We start from the raw sequence: 24,247 nt of genomic DNA on the forward strand, positions 1-24,247 counted from the left end.
GTGTCCCTATTGACATTATTTTAAAAACAATGTGACCACTGACAATTAAGACCGTGAAAACAATTTAGTTACTTTTAAAATGACGTTCACGGGTTTTCTCTATGAAGACATCCCACATTTTTCAGAAAAAAAATTGGGAAATAGAAAAAAAGTTTTTTGTTTTTTTTTTTAAAGATTTTATTTATTTATTTGACAGAGAGAGAGACAGCCAGCGAGAGAGGGAACACAGGCAGGGGGAGTGGAGAGGAAAAAGCAGGCTCCCAGCGGAGGAGCCTAATGTGGGGCTCAATCCCAGAACGCCAGGATCACGCCCTGAGCCGAAGGCAGACACTTAATAACTGAGCGACCCAGGCGCCCCAGGAAAAAAGATTTTGAAAAAAACAAAATTCAACCATAATACCACCAACCACCTCAGCTAACATGGTAATTTGTTTCCTTCCAGGCAAATATTCTTAAAAAGTTTATACCCAATTCCCTACCCAATGATGGTTCCTAATCTTTACTGATAGAGTGTATGTTCTTGGGATTTATAATCAAGACAAGTATGTGTCAGCTTCTGGTATCAAAGGAACACATAAAGCAATCAGAGTTGTATGTCTAGCATACCTAACACAAAGATTTTTTTAGTCTTTGCATTTCTTACCTGGTTATTTTCTTCATCCTCAAATACAAAATCTTGCTGCATAACTTCATTGTCTAAATTAGTGCTAGCCACAGGTTCTGAACAGTCTCCATTACTTTCACTGGCATTAATAATATCCTCAGCAATATCAACCCTAGTAATGAAGATTAAAAAATCAGATCAGGCCAAATGTGGAATATATAATGCCTTTAAAATAAATAAATATCAATAATGATCTGAAACTTTAACCTGTTAAAGAAAATGTGTCCTTTTCATAAAACTTCCAACTTTCTCTATTTTGCCAAGTTAGATTATTAAACACACTAAGTGTATTTTTGTCTCTCCAGGGAACGTTATAAGAAAACTACCTTGTTTGTTATTCTCTTTGAAAATTTTCAAAAACGAATGGCTGAAAGAATAATTTACGTGTCAAAATAATTTCCCTTACAAATGCATACTCTCAATTATAATATGTTCCAATTCAAATACAAGTTTAGCACTAGACACGATAATGTCCAACACCTTTATGATAGGAATAGCTTCCTACTGCAGACTTTTCATGTTACATAATTTAGAATATGCAAAATACTGCAGCAGGCTTTTATTTACAAAGACAATACCACCATTAATGACAGAACATGACTTACTTCCCCACAGATAAAAATAAGTCTGAGCATGGGCATGGGTTTCAGGATCTCTAGCTAAGCTAAAGACAAACACCAAGGAATCTACTTATATTAACCATATCCTTTGAAACAGTTCTCTACTATTTCCAGCTTTTAGTTACTGTTTTGGTTTTCTTTTTTTCTTTCAGATACTGCTTTTTTCGTTCATATTCAGCCCAAATAGTCTCTAGATCAATCCAGTTTGATCAGTTCTAATCATGCCTTCAAAGCACCACAAATCAGGGCCATAGAGCTGCACAGGCTGGTAATGCCATCTATTCAGACGACAGAGCACACCTGCAGTTGCACAATATGGTATTCCTTAAATAAACATTTTACAACCACTGGTTTTCAGATCCATTAATTTTTTCAGTTTCAGTTCATATTTAACAGCTATTCTAGTGGACTACACATATTTGGCCTTTTAAAAATCTAATTCTTCAAAAAAAAAAAAAAAAGAAGAGAAAGGGATAAACACTTTACCCAATAATCTTTTTTTTTTTTTTCAAACCTCCTACGAATCCTCCAAATTTGGGTACATCTTTCTCATCTGTGCTCCAAATAAAATCTGATAAATGAAAACTATGAAATCATTGTATTATGGTCTCAAAGTAAGGCACCTATGTATCTCTCAAGTGCAGGGCAGAGGTAACAGGAGAAGAGATGAGAGCTTTCATCCATTTAAAGGTAACAAGTCAGATGAAGAGTGGAGTAAAATCACAAATCACATAGCACAGAGAGGTACTCTGATACAAGATTCAACTATTAACAGCTAAACTAAAAAAAAAAAAGTATGTAGGGAGGGCAGCAGGGTAGTAGCTGGTGACAGGAGATAAAACTTAAATAGCAAAGGATGATTCTGCTCACCATTTCACTCAATGACTGTATGCAACACGAGTGATGCCACTCTGCTGTCCCTGCACCTAGCTGTCTAGGATCACTTCATGTCTCTCACGGTGTGACCACCTGTTGCACATAGTACGAGTCTAATTTTTTTAATGTTATTTTTCACACAACATAGTGAGGTAAGCTCACTACTTCATCTGGTGTTCAGGGAGGAAAACCTAGCAGTATTGGACTTAATGTCTATTACCATAATGGAAGATTTAGATTTTCAATGTTAAGTGAGTATAATTCAACTTATATACAAAGTCACTTTCCACACATACTTTCAGAAATCCCTAAGATGAGATCCCATTATTTAAGTAAACTATGGTTTTTTAAAAGATAATTAAAACAATCTTACAACTCTAAAAAATAATAGTGAGATGTTATAAAAGTTTCTTACTGGTTATTAGATCCTTCCCCATCACAATTAAAACTTTCTGCTTCATTATTACACACCAGACTTTGCTGTTGTAAATTCTTAAGATCATGATCTATGCTGCTCTGCAGATCAAAAAGATGCTGTTCCACAGCTGCTCTAATTGTTCTTTCTAAAATGCTACAAAACAGAACACATTTTAGTGAGAAGCAGTCACCCTAACTGGGAATTTGGCCACATCGATACAAACATTAAAATGTGACTAGTAAGACAAGTTATCAGGGTATTTAAATGGGTAAACTAGAGTATAAAAAGAAACACAAAAAAGAAATACATGATAATGGGGTAAATTTTTTAAAGAAATTATTATACAGATCAATCATAACATCACTATTACTACTGAGGTGGGAAGGATCAGTTCTCCCAGTAATTCACTCCTTGCTCATATATAGAAAAAACATTTAAATAGACTTCTTAAAGCTACATTTATAAAGCAAAATAATTTGTTAACACTCAGCTAAATCAAAGAAACTCTAAGGTTCCTGTCCATATTTTTACATGAAGTCTACTTCTTAAAGAAAACTTAGTAAAAAGAGATCTACTGACATTTCTCAATCATTTCAGAAGATCAAAAAAATCATCTGAAGAAAGTTCAATCTTTATCTTATGTATTAGGCAATGCATTCCTTCATTTGTTCCTATTGCAGTACATAAAATATTAACTAGTTTCACTGCCTTATGTACAATCCTTCCTCTAAAGTAAGCACAATAAATACATGATTTTCTTTTTCTTAAAACATTTTTTATTTAATAAATACATGATTATCATTTCTACAGTTAAGTAATATTCTTAAATTTAAAAAAATATGGTCTTCTACAAGTATATTACTTACTCCGCAGAGGCTGGTAAGATGCTGATGGGCGATAAACGGGCACTGTAATCAAAGAAAGAAATTAGCTATAAAACTTTTCAGTACTAAGTAACTACAGAAAGTGTTGAAAACTGCCACAGTTGCACTACCTTGACACAACCCAGGAGAGCGAACACCAAGTTTTAGGTTCATTTCTGGCAGAGTAAGATTCTAAATTTCTATTAGAACACTCTTCTCTATTTTTCACACAAAAAACTAAATATACCTACCCGTGTGTAGCCAACTACTTCATTTGGTGCTTACTTGGAGAAACACTGACCTATATTCCAAGGCTGAAGGGGAAAAAAGTGGACTACTTCCCCAACAAAACCACCTCACCTAGGATAGTATAAGGCCTCAATGCTCACTCTGTACTCCTCGCCAGAAGTAACAGCATATGCTACCAGTCAGAGGATGTTCTCAAGTTCCCAAGGGCAAAATCGATACTAAAATCATACTACTTCATTCACTGTACCATTAACAGGCCTTCCTTAGCAAATTTTGCACCACAGTATCTACTGATATTTATAAAAATATAGATAACATCCTCATTTTTACCATAGCTAAAACTTCAACTGAAACCCACAATGAGATATAGATTCCACTAAAATGTTTAAAATTAAAATCAAAGTGCTGGTAAGGATGTGAAGCAATTAGAAATTTCCTACACTGCTGGCGGAAATTTAAAACATCCCAACCATTTTGGAAACCAGTTTAGCACTTATCTTATAAAACTTACCAAATGAGCCAGCAATTGTACTCCTGGGTATTTACTCAAGAGAAGTGAAAGCATAATTCCATTGGAAGACTTGCACAAGCATAGAGGCTTTATTTACAAAAGCCAAACAAAGGTATCAATCCAAACAGGTGAAAGCAGACAGAGGTGTGGGACATCCCTACAATTGAATATGCTCGGTATTTTTTTAAATAAAAGGTACAAACGGGAGCACCTGGGCGGCTCAGTCGGTTAAGCATCTGCCTTCAGCTCAGGTCATGATCCCAGAGTCCTGGGATCATGCCCTGCATCAGGTTCCCTGCTCAGCTGAGAACCTGCTTCTCCCTCTCCCTCTGCTGTTCCCCCTGCTTGTGCGCAAGCTCGCTCCCTCTCTAATAAATAAAATCTTTAAAAAAAATTTTTTAATAGATTAATAAATAAATGGTACAAACATCTGAAACATGCAACATGAATCTCAACATTATGCCAAGCAAAGATGCCAGACACAAAAGTGTCTGTAGGAGATTCCATTTACATGAAATCCTAAAACAGGCTAAACTTACCTATACAGTGACAGAAAGCAGGCCAGTGACGGTCTGGGGCCAGACCGCTGGGTGATGGAAACAGTCTGTTTTTACTGTGGTGGTTCTTAACAGATATATATGTGTATGTGTGCATTTGTAAAATGAGTGCATTTTATTGAGTGAAAGTTTAACGATCTCGAAGTAGATTTTTAAAGGAAAAAAATCAATGACAGGAAAAACGAATCTACAAAAGGCATATATAGCAGCTACTTTTGGCAAACAGGGACATAGAGTATTTGAGAAGGAGCAAGTAACCCAAGCGGTGCTTATACAAGTTTGTTTGATGATTCAATGACTTTATGATTTCTGAACTTTTCTGTATCTATGCGACTCTTCAATAAAAAGTTATTTTTAAAAGGTAAATGTAGGGGCGCCTGGGTGGCACAGCGGTTAAGCATCTGCCTTCGGCTCAGGGCGTGATCCTGGCGATCTGGGATCGAGCCCCACATCAGGCTCTTCTGCTATGAGCCTGCTTCTTCCTCTCCCACTCCCCCTGCTTGTGTTCCCTCTCTCACTGGCTGTCTCTATCTCTGTTGAATAAATAAATAAAATCTTTAAAAAAAAAAAAAAAAGTAAATGTAGTTTTATGAAGATGACCTATAAATGTGCCAACACAAACACTAACCAACAAAAGGAACACTGCCTATCAGATTAATATTCTCAGGATAATATTAATAATACTCTGGAAAATGGTATGGAGGTTTCTCAAATAGTTGAAAATAGAGCTACCCTACAACCCAGCAAATGCACTACTGGGTATTTACCCAAAGGATACAAACGTAGTGATCCAAAGGGGCACCTGCACCCCAATGTTTATAGCAGCAAAGTCCACAATAGCCAAACTATGAAAAGAGCCCAGATGTCCATCGACAGATGAATGGATAAAGAAGAAGTGGTGTGTGTGTACATACAGGATGGAATATTACTCAGCCATCAAAAAAATGAAATCTTGCCATTTGCAATGACATGGATGGAACTAAAGGTTATTATGCTAAGCAAAATAAGTCAATCAGAGAAAGACAATTATCATATGATTTCACTCATATGTGGAATTTAAGAAACAAAACAGAGGAGCATGATGGGGGGATAAAACAAGACGAAATCAGAGAGGGAGATAAACCATAAGAGATTCTTAACCACAAAAAACAAACTGAGTGTTGGAGGGGAGGTGGATGGGGATATGGGGTAACTGGGTGAAGGGCATTAAGGAGGGCAAGTGATGTAATGAGGACTGGGTGTTATATAAGACTGATGAATCACTGAACTCTACCTCTGAAACTAATAATACATTAAATGTTAATTAATTGAATTTAAATTTAAAAAAAAAGAAAAAATATTCTCAGGATTCTCTGTAGGAAACCAAATAAACATCATTTACCATTCATACAGTAACTTTCAGGTCTCCCTCAAAGCAAACACATGAATGGCAAATTGCGCAACTGCTTTATCAGACAACAGTAAGTCACCCTGGTTTGGCACACATAACATCTCTCAGCTTTATAAAAAAAATTTAATTGCCAATATTATGCTAGTTTTCATGAATGGATTATTCTTAGCTCAAAATGCTTTCATGCTAATACCCTCAAGGTAAGTACTTAAAAACATTTTCAAATTTAAATGACATTTTTGAACTTCATTTCTGTAGGCAACAGTGGGGAGAAAAATCACATATACGTGCACAAAGAAGAGTTAAGCCACGGTCCATTTCTAATAGTTTCAGGTGAAAGTATTTAGTGACTTCTGCAGAAAAAAACAAAAGAAACAAAAAAGATAAATAAAGCTCTTTCTACAGAGTGCTTAAAAGTCAATTAAGATTAGATCTTTTTTCTGTTACTTAGCTACAATGATTTGCTGTTTATATATAGGGTTGACTAATTAAAAGGTAAATCTCTACATGGTCTAATCAGTTATATTTTACTCAGTAACACTTGCAATTTCTAAGCTTAGAGTACCTATCTATATAATTAAAAATATTTTTAATAACTAACTGTAATCCACTGGCAGTGTAGTATACGTTGAATGGTGTGAAGAAAATTTATAAATCCAACATCTTTCCCTTCACCATTTAATTTGTGATTTCTGGTGCGCTTTTGCTTTACCTTACACCAAAATCTCAAGAAGTTCTAAAATAAAAAAAAATTCATGGAATCAAATGAAAATGAAAACACAACTATTCGAAACCTCTGGGATGCAGCAAAAGAGGGAAGTATATAGCAACACAAACCTTTCTCAAGAAACAAGAAAGGTCTCAAATATCCAACCTAACCTTACACCTAAAAGAGCTGGAGAAAGAAGAGCAAATAAAGCCTAAACCCAGCAGGAGAAGATAATTAATAAAAATTAGAGCAGAAATCAATGAAATACGGGTGGCTCAGTCGTTAAGCATCTGCCTTCGGCTCAGGGCGTGATCCCACCATTCTGGGATCGAGCCCCGCATCAGGCTCCTCCACTGGAGGCCTGCTTCTTCCTCTCCCACTCCCCCAGCTTGTGTTCCCTCTCTCGCTGGCTGTCTCTATCTCTGTCAAATGAATAAATAAAAAATCTTAAAAAAAAAAAAAAAAAGAAAGAAATCAATGAAATAGAAACCAGGAGAACAGAAGAGATCAATGAAACTAGGAGTTGGTTCTTTGAAAGAATTAATAAGATTGATAAGCCCCTGGCCAGACTTATCAAAAAGAAAAGAGGAAGGACCCAAATTAATAAAACCATGAATGAAAGAGGAGAGATCACCACCAACACCAAGGAAATACAAACAATTTTAAGAACATATTATGAGCAACTATATGCAAATACATTAGGCAATCTTTGGAAGAAATGGATACATTTCTGGAAACTTAAAAACTACCAAAACTGAAACAGGAAGAAAAAGAAAACTTGAACAGACCCAAAGTCAGCAAGGAAATTGAAGCAGTAATCAAAAATCTCCCAACAAACAGAAGTCCAGGGCTGGATGGCTTCCCAGGGGAATTCTACCACACATTTTTTTTTTTAAGATTTTATTTATTCTATTTATTTATTTGACAGAGAGAGAGGAAGGGAGTAAGTGAGCATGAATAGGAGGAGCAGAAGAGGGAGAGTGAGAAGTAGACTCCCTGCTAAGCAGGGAGCCTGACCCATGTGGGGCTCGATCCCAGGACCCTGAGATCACGACCTGACCCAAAGACAGATGCTTAACGGACTGAGCCACCCAGGTGCCCCTCCACCACACATTCAAAGAAGAATTAATACCTACTCTTCTGAAGCTGTGTCAAAAAATAGAAATGGAAGGAAAACTTCCAAACTCTTTCTATGAGGCCAGCATTACCTTGATCCCAAAATGAGACAAAGACCCCACAAAAAAGGAGAATTACAGAACAACATCCCTGATGATCATGGATGCAAAAATTCTCACCAAGATACTAGCCAAAAGGATCCAACAGTACACTAAAAGGATTATTCACCACGACCAAGTGGGATTTATTCCTGGGCTGCAAGGGTGGTTCAGTACCTGTAAATCAATGTGATACACTACATTAATAAAAGAAAGGACAAGAACCATATGATTCTCTCAAGAGATGCAGAAAAAGCATCTGACATAGTACAGCATCCTTTCTTGATTAAAACTCTCCAGAGTGTAGGGATAGAGGGAACATAACTCAATATCATAAAAGCCATATACAAAAAGCCCACAGTGAATATAATTCTCAACAGGGAAAAACTGAGAGCTTTTCCCCTAAGGTCAGGAACCACTGTTGTTCAACACAGTACTAGAAGTCCTAGCCTCAGCAATCAGACAACAAAAAGAAAGGGCATCCAAATTGGTAAAGAAGTGAAACTCTCACTCTGCAGATGACATGATACTCTATGTGGAAAACCCAAAAGATACCATCCCAAAATTGTTAGAACTCATACAGGAATTCAGCAAAGTGGCAGGATATAAAATCAACACATAGAAATCAGTTGCATTTCTATACACCAACAATGAGACAGAAGAAAAAGAAACTAAGGAGTCGACCCCATTTACAATTGCACCCAAAACTATAAGATACTTAGGAATAAACCTAACCAAAAAGGCAAAGGATATGTACTCAGAAAACTATAGAACACTCCTGAAAGAAATTGAGGAAGACACAAAGAAATGGAAAAACATTCCATGTTCATGGGCTGGAAGAACAAATATTGTTAAAACGTCTATGCTACCTAGAGCACTCTATACATTCAATGCAATCTCTATCAAAATACCATCAACTTTTTTCACAGAGCTGGAACAAATAATCCTAAAATTTGTACAGAACCAGAAAAGACCCAAATACCCAGAGGAATGTTGAAAAAGAAAAAATCAAAGCTGGTGGCATCACAATGCCGGACTTCAAGCTCTATTACAAAGCTGTAATCTTCAAGACAGTATGGTACTGGCACAGAAACACACACATAGATCAATGGAACGGAATAGAGACTCCAGAAATGGACCCTCAACTCTATGGTCAACTAGTCTTTGACAAAGCAGGAAAGAATATCCCATGGAAAAAAGACAGTCTTTTCAACAAATGGTGCTGGGAAAATTGGACAGCCACATGCAGAAGAATGAAACTGGACCATTCTCTTACACCATACACAAAAATAGACTCAAAATGGATGAGAGACCTAAATATAAGACAGGAATCCATCAAAATGCTAGAGGAGAACACAGGCAGCAACCTCTTTGACCTCGGCCACAGAAGAATAGCCAACTTCTTGCTAGGCATGTCTCCAAAGGCAAGGGAAACAAAGGCAAACATGAACTACTGGGACTTCAACAACATAAAAAGCTTTTGCACAGCAAGCGAAACAGTCGACAAAACCAAAAGACACCCTACGGAATGGGAGAAGATGTTTGCACATGTCTTATCAGATAAAGGGCTAGTATCCAAGATCTATAAAGAACTTATCAAACTCAACACCCAAAGAACAAATAATGCAATCAAGAAATGGGCAGAAGACATGAACAGACATTTCTTCAAAGAAGACATCCAAATGGCCAACAGATATGAAAAAATGCTCCACATCACTCAGCATGAGGGAAATACAAATCAAAACCACATTGCAACACCACTTCACACCAGTCAGAATGGCTAAAATTAACAAGGCAGGAAACAACAAATGTTGGTAAGGATGTAGAGAAGGGGAACCCTCTTACACTCTTGGCGGGAATGCAAACTGGGACAGCCTTACTCTGGAAAACAGTATGGAGGTTTCTCAAAAAGTTGAAAATAGAGCTACCCTAAGACCCAGCAATTGCACTACTAGGGATTTACCCCAAAGATACAAATGTAGTGATCCAAAGGGGCACCTGCACCCCAATGTTTATAGCAGCAAAGTCCACAATAGCAAAGTATGAAAAGAGCCCAGATGTCCATCAACAGATGAATGGATAAAGATGATGTGGTGTATATATGTGTGTGTGTGTGTATACACACACATACACAATGGAATATTACTCAGCCACCAAAAAAAGGAAATCTTGGAACACCTGGGTGGCTCAGTGGGTTAAGCGTCTGGCTTAGGCTTGGCTCACGATCCCGCAATTCTGGGATCGAGCCCCGCATGGGGCTCCCTCCCCAGTAGTGAGCCTGCTTCTCCCTCTGCCCCTCCCCCCAGCTCATGCTCTCTCGCTCTATCTCAAATAAATAAAATCTTAAAAATATAAAATTTTTCATTTAAAAAAGGAAATCTTTTCATTTGCAACGACACAAATGGAACTAGAGGGTATTATGCTAAGCAAAATAAGTCAATCAGAGAAAGACAATTATATGATTTCACTCATGTGGAATGTAAGAAAATAGAGGAGCACAGGGGAAGAGGGGGAAAAATAAAACAAGATGAAATCAGAGGGAGACAGACCATAAGAGGCTCTTTTTTTTTTTTTAAGATTTTATTTATTTATTTGACAGAGAGAGAGACAGCCAGCAAGAGAGGGAACACAAGCAGGGGGAGAGGGAGAGGAAGAAGCAGGCTCCCAGAGGAGCAGGGAGCCCGATGCAGGGCTCGATCCCAGGACTCCAGGATCACACTCTGAGCCAAAGGCAGATGCTTAACGACTGAGCCACCCAGGCGCCCCAGACCTTAAGAAACTCTTAATCATTGGAAACAAACTGAGGTTTGTTTGAGGGGAGGGGATCTAGGGGGTGGGGAAACTGAGTGATGGACATTAAGAAGGGCAAATGATGTAATGAGTACTGGGTGTTATATACAACTGATGAATGACTGAACTCTACCTCTGAACTAATGATACATTATATGTTAACTGAATTTAAATAATTAGGAAAAAATTTGTAAAGGCTCTGTATTGACAAAAAAAAAGTCAACATAGTGGTTTCCTTTAGTGGGGGGGGGTGGAGATGAGGACTGTGAGACCTACTGGGGTGCTATCAATATTTATTTCTAGATCTGGCTGGTGGTTACACAGGTAGATAGATGCTTTGACTAACTTGGTTTTGCTATACATTTGTTTTATGCCTTTTCTGTATGTATGATTTATTTTCCCATTTTTTTAAAAAGCTTTTAAAAAATAGATTTCTGGGGCCCTCCCCAAACCTCTGAGGTAGGGCCCAAAAGTCTACATTTTTTTTATAAGCACCAGTGATGACTCTTAACCCATACTAATAAGCTAAAGAAGTTAAAGTTGCTAGATCTATTTCCACCCTTCAAAATAACTAAACTTTAATAAAATGTTCCAGTTATCCAAAAAGCCAAAAAGAGAAAAAGTTCTAATAGTCTTATATTGGATGGATAGGCAGAGGAATTAATCTTTTTGTTTTCTATCCCTTTTTAATTATATAGTAACAGTAAAGGTCTTTAGCCCCAAAGAATATGCAGGGACAATCAAATAAACAGCTCCTTTTCAATAAACCCTCTTACCACCCCAAAAAGCCATAGTAAATAAATCAAATAAACAGATTTTGTACTTTTATTTTTTTTTAACTTTAGTAATTTCTTTTCAAGATTTTATTTATTTGTCAAAGAGACAGAGAGCATAAGCAAGGGCAGAGGGAGAAGCAGGCTCCCCACTGAGCAAGGAGCCCTATGCAGGACTCGATCCCAGGACCCTGGGATCGTGACCTGGGCCAAAGGCAGACGCTTCACCAACTGAACCACGAAGGTGTCTCTTTTTTTTTTTTTTTTTAAGATTTTATTTTATTTATTTGACACAGAGAGAGATACACACACACACACACACACACAGCGAGAGAGGGAACACAAGCAGAGGGAGTGGGAGAGGGAGAAGCAGGCTTCCCACTGAGCAGGGAGCTTGACTCAGGGTTCGATTCCAGGACCCTGGGATCATGACCTGAACTGAAGGCAGACGCTTAACGCCTGAGCCACCCAGGTGCCCTAGATTTTGTACTTTTAAGTCAGATTGTCACTCATGGGACTACAAAGTTGACTGTACAACTTCATTCTCCGAGCTTGTAAAGGACAAAAGAATGATTTGGTTTTCAGATTGCAAAGATTTTAGTTATTCTCTATTTTCAGACTGTAGCCAATTTCTTTGGGTAGAAAGCACTTATGCACAAACCATGGCTAACACATATCTATGACTGTAAAAACTATCAATACAGTTATGTCATCTGTATTATCACAACAAAATAGCATAGGTATCATAAGGATGTGAGTTCTGATTAATAAAGACACACAAAAAATAATCGCAGATAAATTTAAGGTCAAATTACTTACGTACTATATAGACAGATGCTAACTGTTTTCACTAAACACCCCAAAGAAGACCAGACTAAAAGAACCAACAATAAATTAGGGTCATGCATATTTTAAAGTCCTCAGTAAAGTATGTTAAAAGATTGTAGTCATTCTCTGAGCTTTCTCTCCCTTCCGTTAACTCTATTTTTAAATCTGCCTACAATCACATAATCTTCTTGAGAACATTACATAAAATCAATCTTGCAGCCATGTATTCCAATTACAAGATTTTGTAATTCAAATACAGTGATCACAGGGAAATACTATTATTTCAATTTCCCGATTACAAATATTTAATGTTACAAATAACACTTCAATAAAAGTACTCCAGCTCTGCTTCAATTAAATCTGATACAGATCATTTCACCTGTGCAACAGAGTTCTGCAAAGCCATTCTGAATTCATGGCATCTCCCAACAAAAACATGAGATAAAGAGACTTCAAACACCATGAAGGATGGTGATGGGCTTATAAAAACAGCTGAGCAATTACCAGAGCTGCAGTCTAAATGGAAGCAGGCTGCAACATGAGGTCACTACTGACAAGGAGAGACCTGATCAAGAGTCCACAAATTTTTTCCCAAGTCTGTGCAATTTTGCAGGACATAGGAAAAAGGGGACAAAATTTTAAATATGGGTAGAACTTCTGTAAGAGTATTTAAGCCTAATCCAGTGTAAAGCAGAAAAACCAATCTGTTTTCATTACTACACTGTTCAAGGATTTGTTATGACAAATATGAAATTGATAAAACACATGTACAATAGGTACAGTACTACTACTGTTCACTTATTATCCATATTCGGAAAAGCATTAGTGATTTCCATATAATTTATGCCAAAACCACATCAAAATTATCATTTAAAAAAAGTGGTGATTTCAAAAAGTAAATGTATGTTAAAAAAAAAACAAAAATCATACATCCCTTTCAAGCCAAAAGCAAAAACCCCTTCTTCACTTTCCCCACCAACTTGGGAATACCCTATATCTACGAGAAGAATAAAATGAAAGATTCCTTACTATTAGAAAGTCAGTTAAGTTATAATCACAAGTCTTTAAAACATTAAATGCAGGCAACCCTCTCAGGTCCCCTCCCTCTTTGGGAGCTTTGTATTCTATCACTCAATAAACTTAACTATCGCTCAATAAATTTTGCTTTGCTGCCCACCAAAAAATAACAATAATAAAATAAAAATAAAATAAAGGTTAAATGCATCATTTATAGGGCAAGGGCACAGAGAAGGAGAAACTATCAATATCTATTATGCTCTGGTACTTTAAAGGAACTTTCACTTTAATAAACCTTTCTTATGAACCAGAGCATAAATTCTACTTTTTTCCACCCAACAAACATTTCTGATACTTCCACCAAAGTACATTCTCCTCCTCTTAGTGGAACCCAGCTAGTGAAAACATGGTGGAATTGATAAAAATCTGCCAAATGAATATTCTGCAAACTATCTGATTCAACAGATAAAAGAAGGGGAAAAGTTATGATTACTTTTTTCATCCATCTGTAGTCAGGTGAAGGCCCATTTCCTCAGCAATAAGGCATCCACTGAAGGAAGCTGTAGAGACTAACCTCAAAACCCTAAACTCAGAGCTCTCCTCAATCATGACACCTTCTTTCCTGCATTGTATCAAAAAGAACAAACCATCAGAAACCAATGAACTCACAAAAAGGAAGCCCTAGCGGGGCGCCTGGGAGGCTCAGTTGGTTAAGAATCTGCCTTCGGCTCAGGTTATGATCTCTGGGTCCTGGGATCAAGCCCCGCATCAGGATTCCTGCTCAGCAGTGAGTCTGCTTCTCTCTCCCTCTCTCCCTTTGCCCCATCCAACTGCTCACTCTCTCTCTCTCAAATAAAGTCTTTAAAAAAAAAAAAAAATGAAGCCCTAGCACCAACAGCCCATAAAAAGAATATTGAAATTTCCATTTCTGAATTCCAAGTTTTAGCAAGACATTAAAAGCACAACTGTAGGGACGCCTGGATGACTCAGTTAAGCATCCCACTTTTGATTTCAGCTCAGGTCATGATTTTGGGGTCACAAGATCAAGCCCCGAGTCAGGCTCCTTATAAGTATGCACATGTGCTCTCTCTCTCAAAAAAAAAAAGGGGGGGAGGCACAACTACAAATGAAGTTTATAATAATACCAATTAACTTTTTGATGTGTAGTTCTGTAAACATGAGCATAAATTAAAATTTGCCTAAACCTCAAGGCTACGTAAAAGATTATGAGGCACAAATTAAAAAAAAAAAGGTAAGAACCTGTTCAGAACTCTCCCACCTCTCTTTAAATTTTTTAAAGGTAGGGGCGCCTGGGAGGCTCAGTGAGTGAAGTGTCTGCCTTCAGCTCAGGTCATGATCCCAGGGTCCTGGGTTCGAGTCCCACACTGGGCTCCCTGCTCAGCAGGGAGTCTGCTTGTCCCTCTTCCTCCTCCCCTCCCCCCACCTTGTGCTTTCTAATAAATAAAATCTTAAAAAAAATGTTTTTAAAGGTAAAGATTCCCCTAAAACCTGTACATTTAAATAGCAAAGCTAAATAATGGATAAATATGTGGACAGAAGGCAACGATTCTTTATTTCCAGATACAAAGCACATTAAAACTGATCTTGAGATTTAAAACTGATCCGTGGACCTCACGGATAAGACTGATGCATTCTGTGTACCCTAAGCTACTTAAATCTAAACCCCAGCATTTTTTCCTCTCTGCAGTCGGGTCAAGCTGTCACAAAATATGACTAATAGCATACAATATAAAGAAATAACAGATGTTGGGGTGCCTGGGTGGCTCAGCTGGTTAAGTATCTGCCTTTGGTTTAGATCATGATCCCAGGATCCTGGGATTGAGCCCTGCGTTGGGGCTCCCTGCTCAGTGGGGAGCCTGCTTCTCCCTCTGCCCCCCCCCACTTGTGCGCATGCACGCGCGCTCTCCAATACATAAAATCTTAAAAAGGGAGAGAGAGAAAGAACGAACAGACGCATAAACAGACCAATCAGTACCACTGCTACACAAATATTTAAACCACTGGTTGTCAAAGGGTGGTATGTGAACCAAAAGACCAAAACTATTTTCATAATATTTGCCTTTTTCACTGTGTTGACATTTGCATGATGATACAAAATCAATGGTAGAAAATAATGCTTGAGGTCTTAGCATAAATCCAGGCAAGTGGTACCAGACTGTACCATGGCCACTGCATTCTTTACCACCACCGACTTATAATTTTTTTAAAGGGGACCAGTCCTTGATGAAGAAGCAGTAAAAATTATTAATTTTATCTCAGCCCTGAATACACTTCATTTTAGTATTTGGTGTGACAAAATGGGAAGCACACATAAAACACTTCTTTCTGCTGCAGGGCGTAGTACAATGCCTGCCTTGTTTGGATTGCGAGCTGAAGTTTTATCATGGAACACCGTTTTCAACTGAAAGATAGGCTGACAAACTGGTTATACCAACCTGAATATCTGGCAGACATCTTCTCAAAAATGAGCAAGACTGAGACTTCAAGAAAAGCAAGTGACAGTACTGATAAAATTTGAGATTTCAAGCAAAAATTTGAATTCTGGAAAACCTTTATTTTTACCATAAACTCATTAATGTCCCAGTACTTAAAAGACGTTTTTGATATAATCAGTGGTGATATTAAAGAATGTGAACTGTTGATATTATGTAACAAAATGTATCATCATTTGGAAGAGCTGAATAACTCCCTGAAGAGCATTTTCTAAATGCCCAATGTACCATGTTACAACATCAAGCAGAAATAAAATAATCACAACAGCACAAGACAGACCAAAAGATCAGAGCTGAAGAATTCACAGGTATGGTTTCAGATTCTATAATACAAATAACTTTGAAGAAGCTGCTACTTACTATGTTTTGGCCTATAATCAAAGAAGAATGGACACAATTGTCTGAAAGGCTATAAATGTTCTATTTCCAACTACATGCTGGGGTGATGGCAGATTTTCTTCACATACTTTAACCAAAATAACATACAGCAAGGAAGGCAATGCAGAGGAAAATGCAAGAATTCACTGCCATCTACAAAGCCAGACATTAAAGACATTCATATCTGTAAAAATATAAAACAAGCCACTAAAAAATTTTTCACTAAAAAGCTTTTTGGAGATTTTGGAAAACATAGTTACGTTTAAAAATTTTACATTAATGGGGCACCTGGGTGGCTCAGATGGTTGAGTGTCTGTCTTCAGCTCGGGTTGTGATCTCCAGGTCCTGGGATCAAGCCCCAGGTCCAGCTCCCAGATCAGTGAGGAGTCTGCTTCTCCCTCTCCCTCTGCTTCTCCCCCTGGCTTGTGCTCTATCTCTCTCTCAAATGAATAAATAAAATCTTCAAAAATAAAAATAAAAATTTTACATTAACATGTAATGGGTTTATTGCTATTTTAAAAATATATATAGGGGCGCCTGGGTGGCTCAGTCATTAAGCGTCTGCCTTTGGCTCAGGGCGTGATCCCGGAGTCCTGGTATCAAGCCCCACATCAGGCTTCTCCCCTGGGAGCCTGTTTCTACCTCTCCCACTCCCCCTGCTTGTGTTCCCTCTCTCGCTGGCTGTCTCTCTCTGTTAAATGAGTAAATAAAATCTTTAAAAAATAAACAAATAAATAAATAATAAATAAAAATAAAAAAATATATAAGTTTCTCAGTTTTAATTCCTAATATAGTAAATACCAGTAGTTATAACCCACAGAAACAGAAGTTCTTTGGGTCCTAAATAATTTTTAAGTGTTTCTAAGACCAAAAAGTTTAAGAACTGTTGACCTAAAACTAATAAAGGAGAAGAATTTATCAATCAAAAAACTGTTAGGTAAAACAAAACAAAAACAAAAACAAAAAAACACACAAACAAAAACCTCTTAGGTCATCAATAGCTGTATATAAGCATCTTCCTAACTACAATTCTACAAAGAAACACTTCCAGTGGCTTAAATACACTGTTTTAACTTACAACATGGTAAATGCCCATAGGTATAACCAACATTAACAAAGGTCTTTGGAGAAGTCAATAATTTTTAAGAATGTAACATTTGAAAACAAAAAGTTTGATAACTGCTATTTTAAACCATCATTAAATGTTTATTTCCCTTAGGTTTCTAACATATTTTCCCACAGCTACTTGTGAAGAGAAATAGAGTAGCTACCTAATACTCCAGTAAATGTTCATGAACTACCTCTCAGAAAAACTCAGAAAGGTGAACATTAAAAATTACCAAAAGTTCAATCTCCAGTATCCACTAATTCCCTAAAACAAATGTATACGTAGTTCCCTGTATGCTAGGGCTTGTGTATTCTAGGGATATTTCTCCCCTATTTTTCTTTCATCCATGGTGGACAATCAAAGAATGTATTTTTTTTTTACCCTCATGCAATCAATCAGCCAAAACCTCTGCCTGCTACTCCCTTGCTTGTGCGCTCGCTCTCTGACAAATAAATAAAATCTATAACTAAATAAATAATAAAGCTTCCTAAACAGTGTACCCAATGACTCCACCTCTGCACTAAGATAGTGCCTCTACCCGACCACATTTACGAAGTTCACACAGTATGCCATGTAAATAGTATCCCTTAATACAGGAAAAGATTGGAAAGAACTATCTTAATGCATCACAGAGTTCTCTCCTTATAGCCTAACAACCTAGTTCTAGCCCAGAAGTTGGAAATACAAGTCAATTCAACCACTGTATCTTTCCATTTCCAAAGGTTCTTAAATTTGACCCAACTCAACTAAAACATACTAAAAATACAAAAACAAACCTTAAGAAGAAATGTAAACGGTTATATTTTGAAAAAGAAGTATAAATGCTAGGGGTGCCTGGGTGGGTCAGTCAGTTGAGCATCTGCCTTCGGCTTGGGTCATGATCTCAGGGTCCTGGGATTGAGCCCCACGTCGGGCTCCCTGTTCAGTGGGAAGTCTGCTTCTCCCTCTCCCTCTGCTGTTCCCCCTGACTGTGCTCTCTCATCCTTTCTCAAATAAATAAAATCTTTAAAAAAAAAAAAAAGAGAGAGCGAGAGAAGTATAAAAGCTAACACCTGAAATTTTCTTAGCAAGTTTGCTTAAAATTTTCTTGTTGCTCTTTTTCATAAACAAATCAATCTTTTTTTTTAAGATTTTATTTATTTATTTGAGAGAGTGAGCAAGAGAGACAGAGAGAGAGCACGAGCAGGGGGAGGGGCAGAGGGAAAAGCAGACCCCCCACTGAGCAGGGAGCCTGATGATGCGGGGCTTCACCCCAGGACCCTGGGATCATGACCTGAGCCAAAAGCAGACACTTAACTGACTGAGCCACCCAGGTGCCCCATACCCAAATCAATCTTTCACACACTGTTAAAATTTGCATGATTTAGGGGCGCCTGGGTGGCACAGCGGTTAAGCGTCTGCCTTCGGCTCAGGGCGTGATCCCGGCGTTATGGGATCGAGCCCCACATCAGGCTCCTCTGCTATGAGCCTGCTTCTTCCTCTCCCACTCCCCCTGCTTGTGTTCCCTCTCTCGCTGGCTGTCTCTATCTCTGTCGAATAAATAAAAATAAAATCTTTAAAAAAAAAAAAATTTGCATGATTTAGTGCTTCAGTGAATCTACATCTAGAATAAAATGTTCAAAAGCTAAGGTTCTTTCAACTGCAATACTACCTTGTTGATGCTGTAACACTACTTGGTTCCAGGATGTTTTCAGTCATCCTTAATCGTACCACCTCTGCCATGTCACTTGATTTTTCTGCACCCTCTTCTGGAAGTTCTTCTATATGTTCCAACTTTTCATCTTCCTCTTCTTCCTCAGAAAGTTCATTGACCTATATAAATAAGAGGAAACTGCAAATCAAAATTTAATACAACTTTAATTGACATTATCTAAGATATACTATTCTACGAAAATTTTAACAAAACAACTCGTCTTTTACTTCATTTCCTAGGACCAATTTTCCTAACGGAATAAGTAATTGCCAACTCTCCCATATTAGAAGAAAACTGCAAAACAAACTTAACATTTTAAAGCACAAAGCGATGATTACTTCAGCATATCACTAGGAATATGATTAAGAATGTAAACAATGAAAAGACTGCACACTGCAGTTAATTAACATTAAAAAATCTTCATTTACTAACCAATCAGTTTTGTAGACCAAATAGTTATGAAGACTTCTAACTGACCTCTCCAATTTCCAAGTGCATTTATCAAGTGATTTTAATATAGGATAAGTGCTGGAAAAGGGCAGAGAAATTTTGTCTTAAGGTGTTAACTATGTTTTAGAAAATGTCAGCTAACTTCTAAAGGATTCAGATGGAATTTTTCATGAAGAGACTGGACCTTACAAAGGGGAACTCATTGTTTTGGCCAGTAAGCACAACTCAAAGCTATAATTCTCTTTCTTGCAGGAGCTAGAAAATGTCTTCCATTACCAAACTGGCTATATAAACAATCACTCTTAATAAAAAGACGGTGAATAAAATCAGAGCAGGAAAACAAAATATTTCCAAATGAGAAATAACTTTTCAAGCTATCCCAAAGAAGCAGCCAGCCATAAATTGTCATAACATCTTTTATAATTTATTACTAGTCATTAAAAACACTGAGTGGTAAAAGTATACCTTTACCCATTCTAGCCAAATGCACTGGAAATACCTAAAATAAATTTACCACTATGTGTAAGAGTGGTGCTCTTTCCCTACAGTCAAACATAGTTGCTAGAATACCCTCACAAAGTAAACTTTAACCAGAAGATAGGTCATTTCTCTGTGGCATTCTACCACTCGTAATCAACAAGTACAGACTGCCTGCTTTCAAGTAATACAGTAAGTACTTAAAAGCCAGACTCTGAAGGCAGAAAGATGTATGTTCACATTCCTACTATGCCCTTAACTATCCCTCAACTTACTTAACTTCTTCAGGCCTATGAATAAAATGGAGATGCTATACATACTACCTACCTCATAAGGCTAGTTGAAAGGATTAAATAACATATGCAAACTCTTCTACAGTGTCTATACATAATAAGCAATAAATAATAGTTATCATTATAACTGGAATTGTTATTTCTATATAACACAGAGCCTAGTTTCTACATATAACATCACTTTTTTTTTTTTTTTTTAATAAAGACAGACAGTATTTGCCACCCAAACTAAAGCAGCAGCTCTCACCCACTGCTGTATCAAGGTCACTAGTTAACTGCGTCACTAAAAATTCATTATTAACAATAATACTTAAAGACCTCAATTTGTGAGCCATTTACTTTATATATAAAGCAGTGCAGCAGATTCGGCTCAATTTGTTGTGCTTCTAAATGCTAACCCTCATCTATCCTCATCATGTTGAACAGTGATGAAAATACTAAAAAATCAGTAAATGATTATTAACTGAAAGGTAAGATTTATACACAAAGGTGAAAATTTCATATAAATCAGCTTTTAAACTTGATCAAATGGAAAAAACCCTCATTTTCCCTGTATGTATTTAATAAATTAATGAAATTCAAGAATATACTATCTACCTGGTAACTCAAGCAAGAAAACAAAATGGCAAGAAAATGCTATTTCAGAGGTATTAAATGGGAATTACTGTGGCTGATCAATAAAGGTTTGGGCACCACAGTAGAATATTTTTTAAAAAATTTTTAAGATGGCTATTTAAACCAAGAATATTTATTCATTCCACAAATTTTTGGTACAGAAGTACTGCTATTTTAACATGCTACAGCATATGTTTTAAAAACTAGTTTGTACCTACGGTCAATAGCTCTTAGGAACTAGAAATACCTTATACTCAATAACACTGAACATATTATATTCAATTCAATAAGCTTTATGTAAACTAATTGACATTGTCCAGTATTCTCACCAATAATCATCCAGCAAGATAGGACATGAAAAGTAGCCTAATGGGATTTTCTTTTCCCCCCTCCCATCTCCCAGGCCTCCCAATAGACCTTCCTGCAGTAAGAAATGACGAAATTAGTTTGGGTAAGAATAAGTATTAAAACTTAAAAATGCCCTCTCTCACCCCACACTTCAAAAGTTCTTAATCGTCTCCTTGTCAACCTGACCTTCTGCTTATCAATGTTCTACCTGTTCCTAAGTTATTCTGAACCTGCCCTATATATGCAACTGCCTCAGCTCGACTCATGGAAAACCACTCACTCCACTTATGGAAAACCCTCATCCATACTTACATCTCTTCTTTCTTTGACTGTTGTAATTCCCTTCTCTAGGGCCTCGTGAAATGCCTGCTCTCCAGACTCCAGCTTGTGGAGAACGCTGCTACCTGCCTTCTCAAATGTATAAAGAAACATAATTATCACCTACATCTTCAAACCACTCTACTGAATTTGCATTCATGTAGGGATCCCATACAAAGAACCTGTCCACCAACTCTGGGTCATTTCTCAAACACTCCCTATTCATCATCGCCAGTCATCTCTCTCACACTATTAACAGAAATATCTACCACCTTGAAAAGGCTCTAGCAGCCAAATACTTGCATTAATGGGATGAAACTCCAAGAGAAGAGAGCACTCGATTAACTTTGCTTCCTTCAAATATCAAAATCAGAAGAAAAATAATCAAAGCGCTGCAAGGATGGGCCAGCTCTACCCATATCTTTAAATATGGGGATAAGAAATTAGCAGCATTTAAATTAGGTCAGTTTAAAAATACAACCAAAATGTGCTACGTTTGAGGAAATTTTACTTTCACTCAATACCTTATCACTTCAGCCTCACAAGTCAAATTAAAGTTATCAGATCTGCTTGAAAAGAAAGCAAGCTTTCAGATATCTATTCTACTATTATAACCTACTTATAATTCAGAAATGTGATTAAAATAGATATGAAACCAGATTCAGGTAATTAGCAATTTGGGCCAAAATAATTAAATATACATCCCTGTCTCCTACAACTCACAGCATTACTCCATTTATTGAGTATATTCTACTCAATGTGCTAACACCCTCTTTTCTTTTTTTTAAAGATTGTATTTATTTATTTATTTGAGCGACAGAGGGCTAGAGCAGGGGGAGGAGCAGAGGGAGAGGGACAGGCAAACTCTGCAATGAGCACAGAGCCCAACATGGGGCTCGATCTCATGACCCTGAGATCAACACCTGAGCCGAAATCAAGGATCAGACGTTCAAATGACCGAGCCACCCAGGAGACCCTAACATCCTCTTTTCTACCCATGGGCAAATCTGCAGAATTACGTCCTGGTGTTAATTAACCACTATTCTATTTAATGTAAAGCATAACATGTTAAGTTTTCTTAACATTTTCTAGTGCTTAAAGAAATATAAAAATACAAATGCATTACATGTGAGTTATTCCACTGTACATAAGGAAGCTGCAGGATAGCAGATATATCAGAGAATTACACCACAACACAAAACATAGCCAAGGCATACCATGAAGACTTTAGAGTCGTCAAGATATAAATATTAGGGCAAACTGGCATCATCAGCTTCTTACAAGTCAAATCATCTTAGAAATGGAGAAAATGAGTAACACAAACGTATGCATATTATTTCATTTTGAGCAGCCATTAATTTTAACTAAATAAATCACTAAACTAAAATATAATTTATTTTCTTCAAGTTTTTTTTTTTTTTTTTTTTTTTTTAAGTAATCTCTACACCCAACTTAGGGCTTGAGCTTACAACCCCAAGGTCAAGAGTCACATGCTCTACTAAATGAGCCAGCCAGGCACCACTCAACTAAAACTTAAAGAAGTGGCACACAATTCCCCAAAGATGGGATTTCTTATGGGCATCAAAAGACATTAATGGCTTAAGGAATATCTATTTCCTTGCCCTCTTCTTGTCATTTTCTTTAAAGCAAGAGTAGTTTTTGAAGAGATGTGTCAGTTCTTTATTCTAACCAAGTTTTTAAAGTCAGAAATTGTATATGATAGTTAGAAGTTCAAAAAATATGCCAAAAGTTCCACGGATCACTGATTCTGGCTACAAATTCTACCCACTTGGTTTACTTCACAAATGTATATATATGCACACCGCTTTCATGCACAGTTTACACATTACAAACTGCAATTTGTCTTGTTACTGTTTCCTTAAAGATCCTAATATTTGAAAAGAGAGAGGGAAGAGGAGGGGGGGAAGGAAAGGAAGGAAAAAGGGAAGAAGGGAAAGAGGGAGGGAAAATCAGATAGGGATATAAATGCTTACATGAAGAAAACATGGAAAACTAAGGAAGGTCTCAACTCCAAATATTAAAAAGACTTATCCATAAAAGTTCACAACAGTACAGAAACTCTTTTTAAAAAAAAATGGGCTACCCAGAAAATAAAACTCCTAAATTCACATTATCAGAACCAAGACCTATTAAGAACGAATGAAAATCTGTATGATAAACTACCTTTCAAGAGTTGCTGCTTGCTAATCTAAAAGCAAATGAAGAGAAGCCACCCGATGTACATCAATAAAAAATTACCACATAATTAATCATCAAAACCTGGATACATACGAGAGTCAGAAGGGGAGCTACTAATAATTACATGAGAAGGAGATATAAACCATGACTCTTCTGAGAAAATGGGGTATACTATCATCTTTTCAAGTGGAGATCAGTACAATAAATCAAATAAATCATAATGTTGCATCCATACAATAGGGACCCATGCAGTAAAAACAAAAGAATATGCTCTCTATATTCCAGTAAAAAAAGACTTCCGGATACACTGTTAACTGACTTAAAAAACAAAACAAAACAAAAACAAAAAAAAAAAACATGGTGCAAAACAGTGTGT

The 24,247-nt window shown here is 37.0% G+C and overlaps 1 protein-coding gene across 13 annotated transcripts in view; it reads right to left on the bottom strand.

The window, feature by feature from the left end:
- FAM13B (family with sequence similarity 13 member B) overlaps positions 1 to 24,247 on the bottom strand; it is a 76,430-nt gene that overhangs the window by 30,297 nt on the left and 21,886 nt on the right. For 4 of the 13 annotated variants that reach the window (XM_044387428.3, XM_044387429.3, XM_057306994.1 and 1 more), the window contains exons 7-11: positions 21,667 to 21,765; positions 19,130 to 19,290; positions 3,445 to 3,486; positions 2,576 to 2,731; positions 644 to 776 (exon numbers count right to left, since the gene is read on the bottom strand). In XM_044387428.3, the coding sequence (XP_044243363.1) occupies positions 644 to 776; positions 2,576 to 2,731; positions 3,445 to 3,486; positions 19,130 to 19,290; positions 21,667 to 21,765 (591 nt within the window). The remainder of the gene's footprint in view (positions 1 to 643; positions 777 to 2,575; positions 2,732 to 3,444; positions 3,487 to 19,129; positions 19,291 to 21,666; positions 21,766 to 24,247) is intronic. The other 9 variants (XM_026508055.4, XM_026508057.4, XM_057306996.1 and 6 more) reach the window with 5 other exon arrangements.

The sequence above is a fragment of the Ursus arctos genome, unplaced genomic scaffold (assembly GCF_023065955.2).
Source record: "Ursus arctos isolate Adak ecotype North America unplaced genomic scaffold, UrsArc2.0 scaffold_5, whole genome shotgun sequence".
NCBI classification, from domain to species: domain Eukaryota; kingdom Metazoa; phylum Chordata; class Mammalia; order Carnivora; family Ursidae; genus Ursus; species Ursus arctos.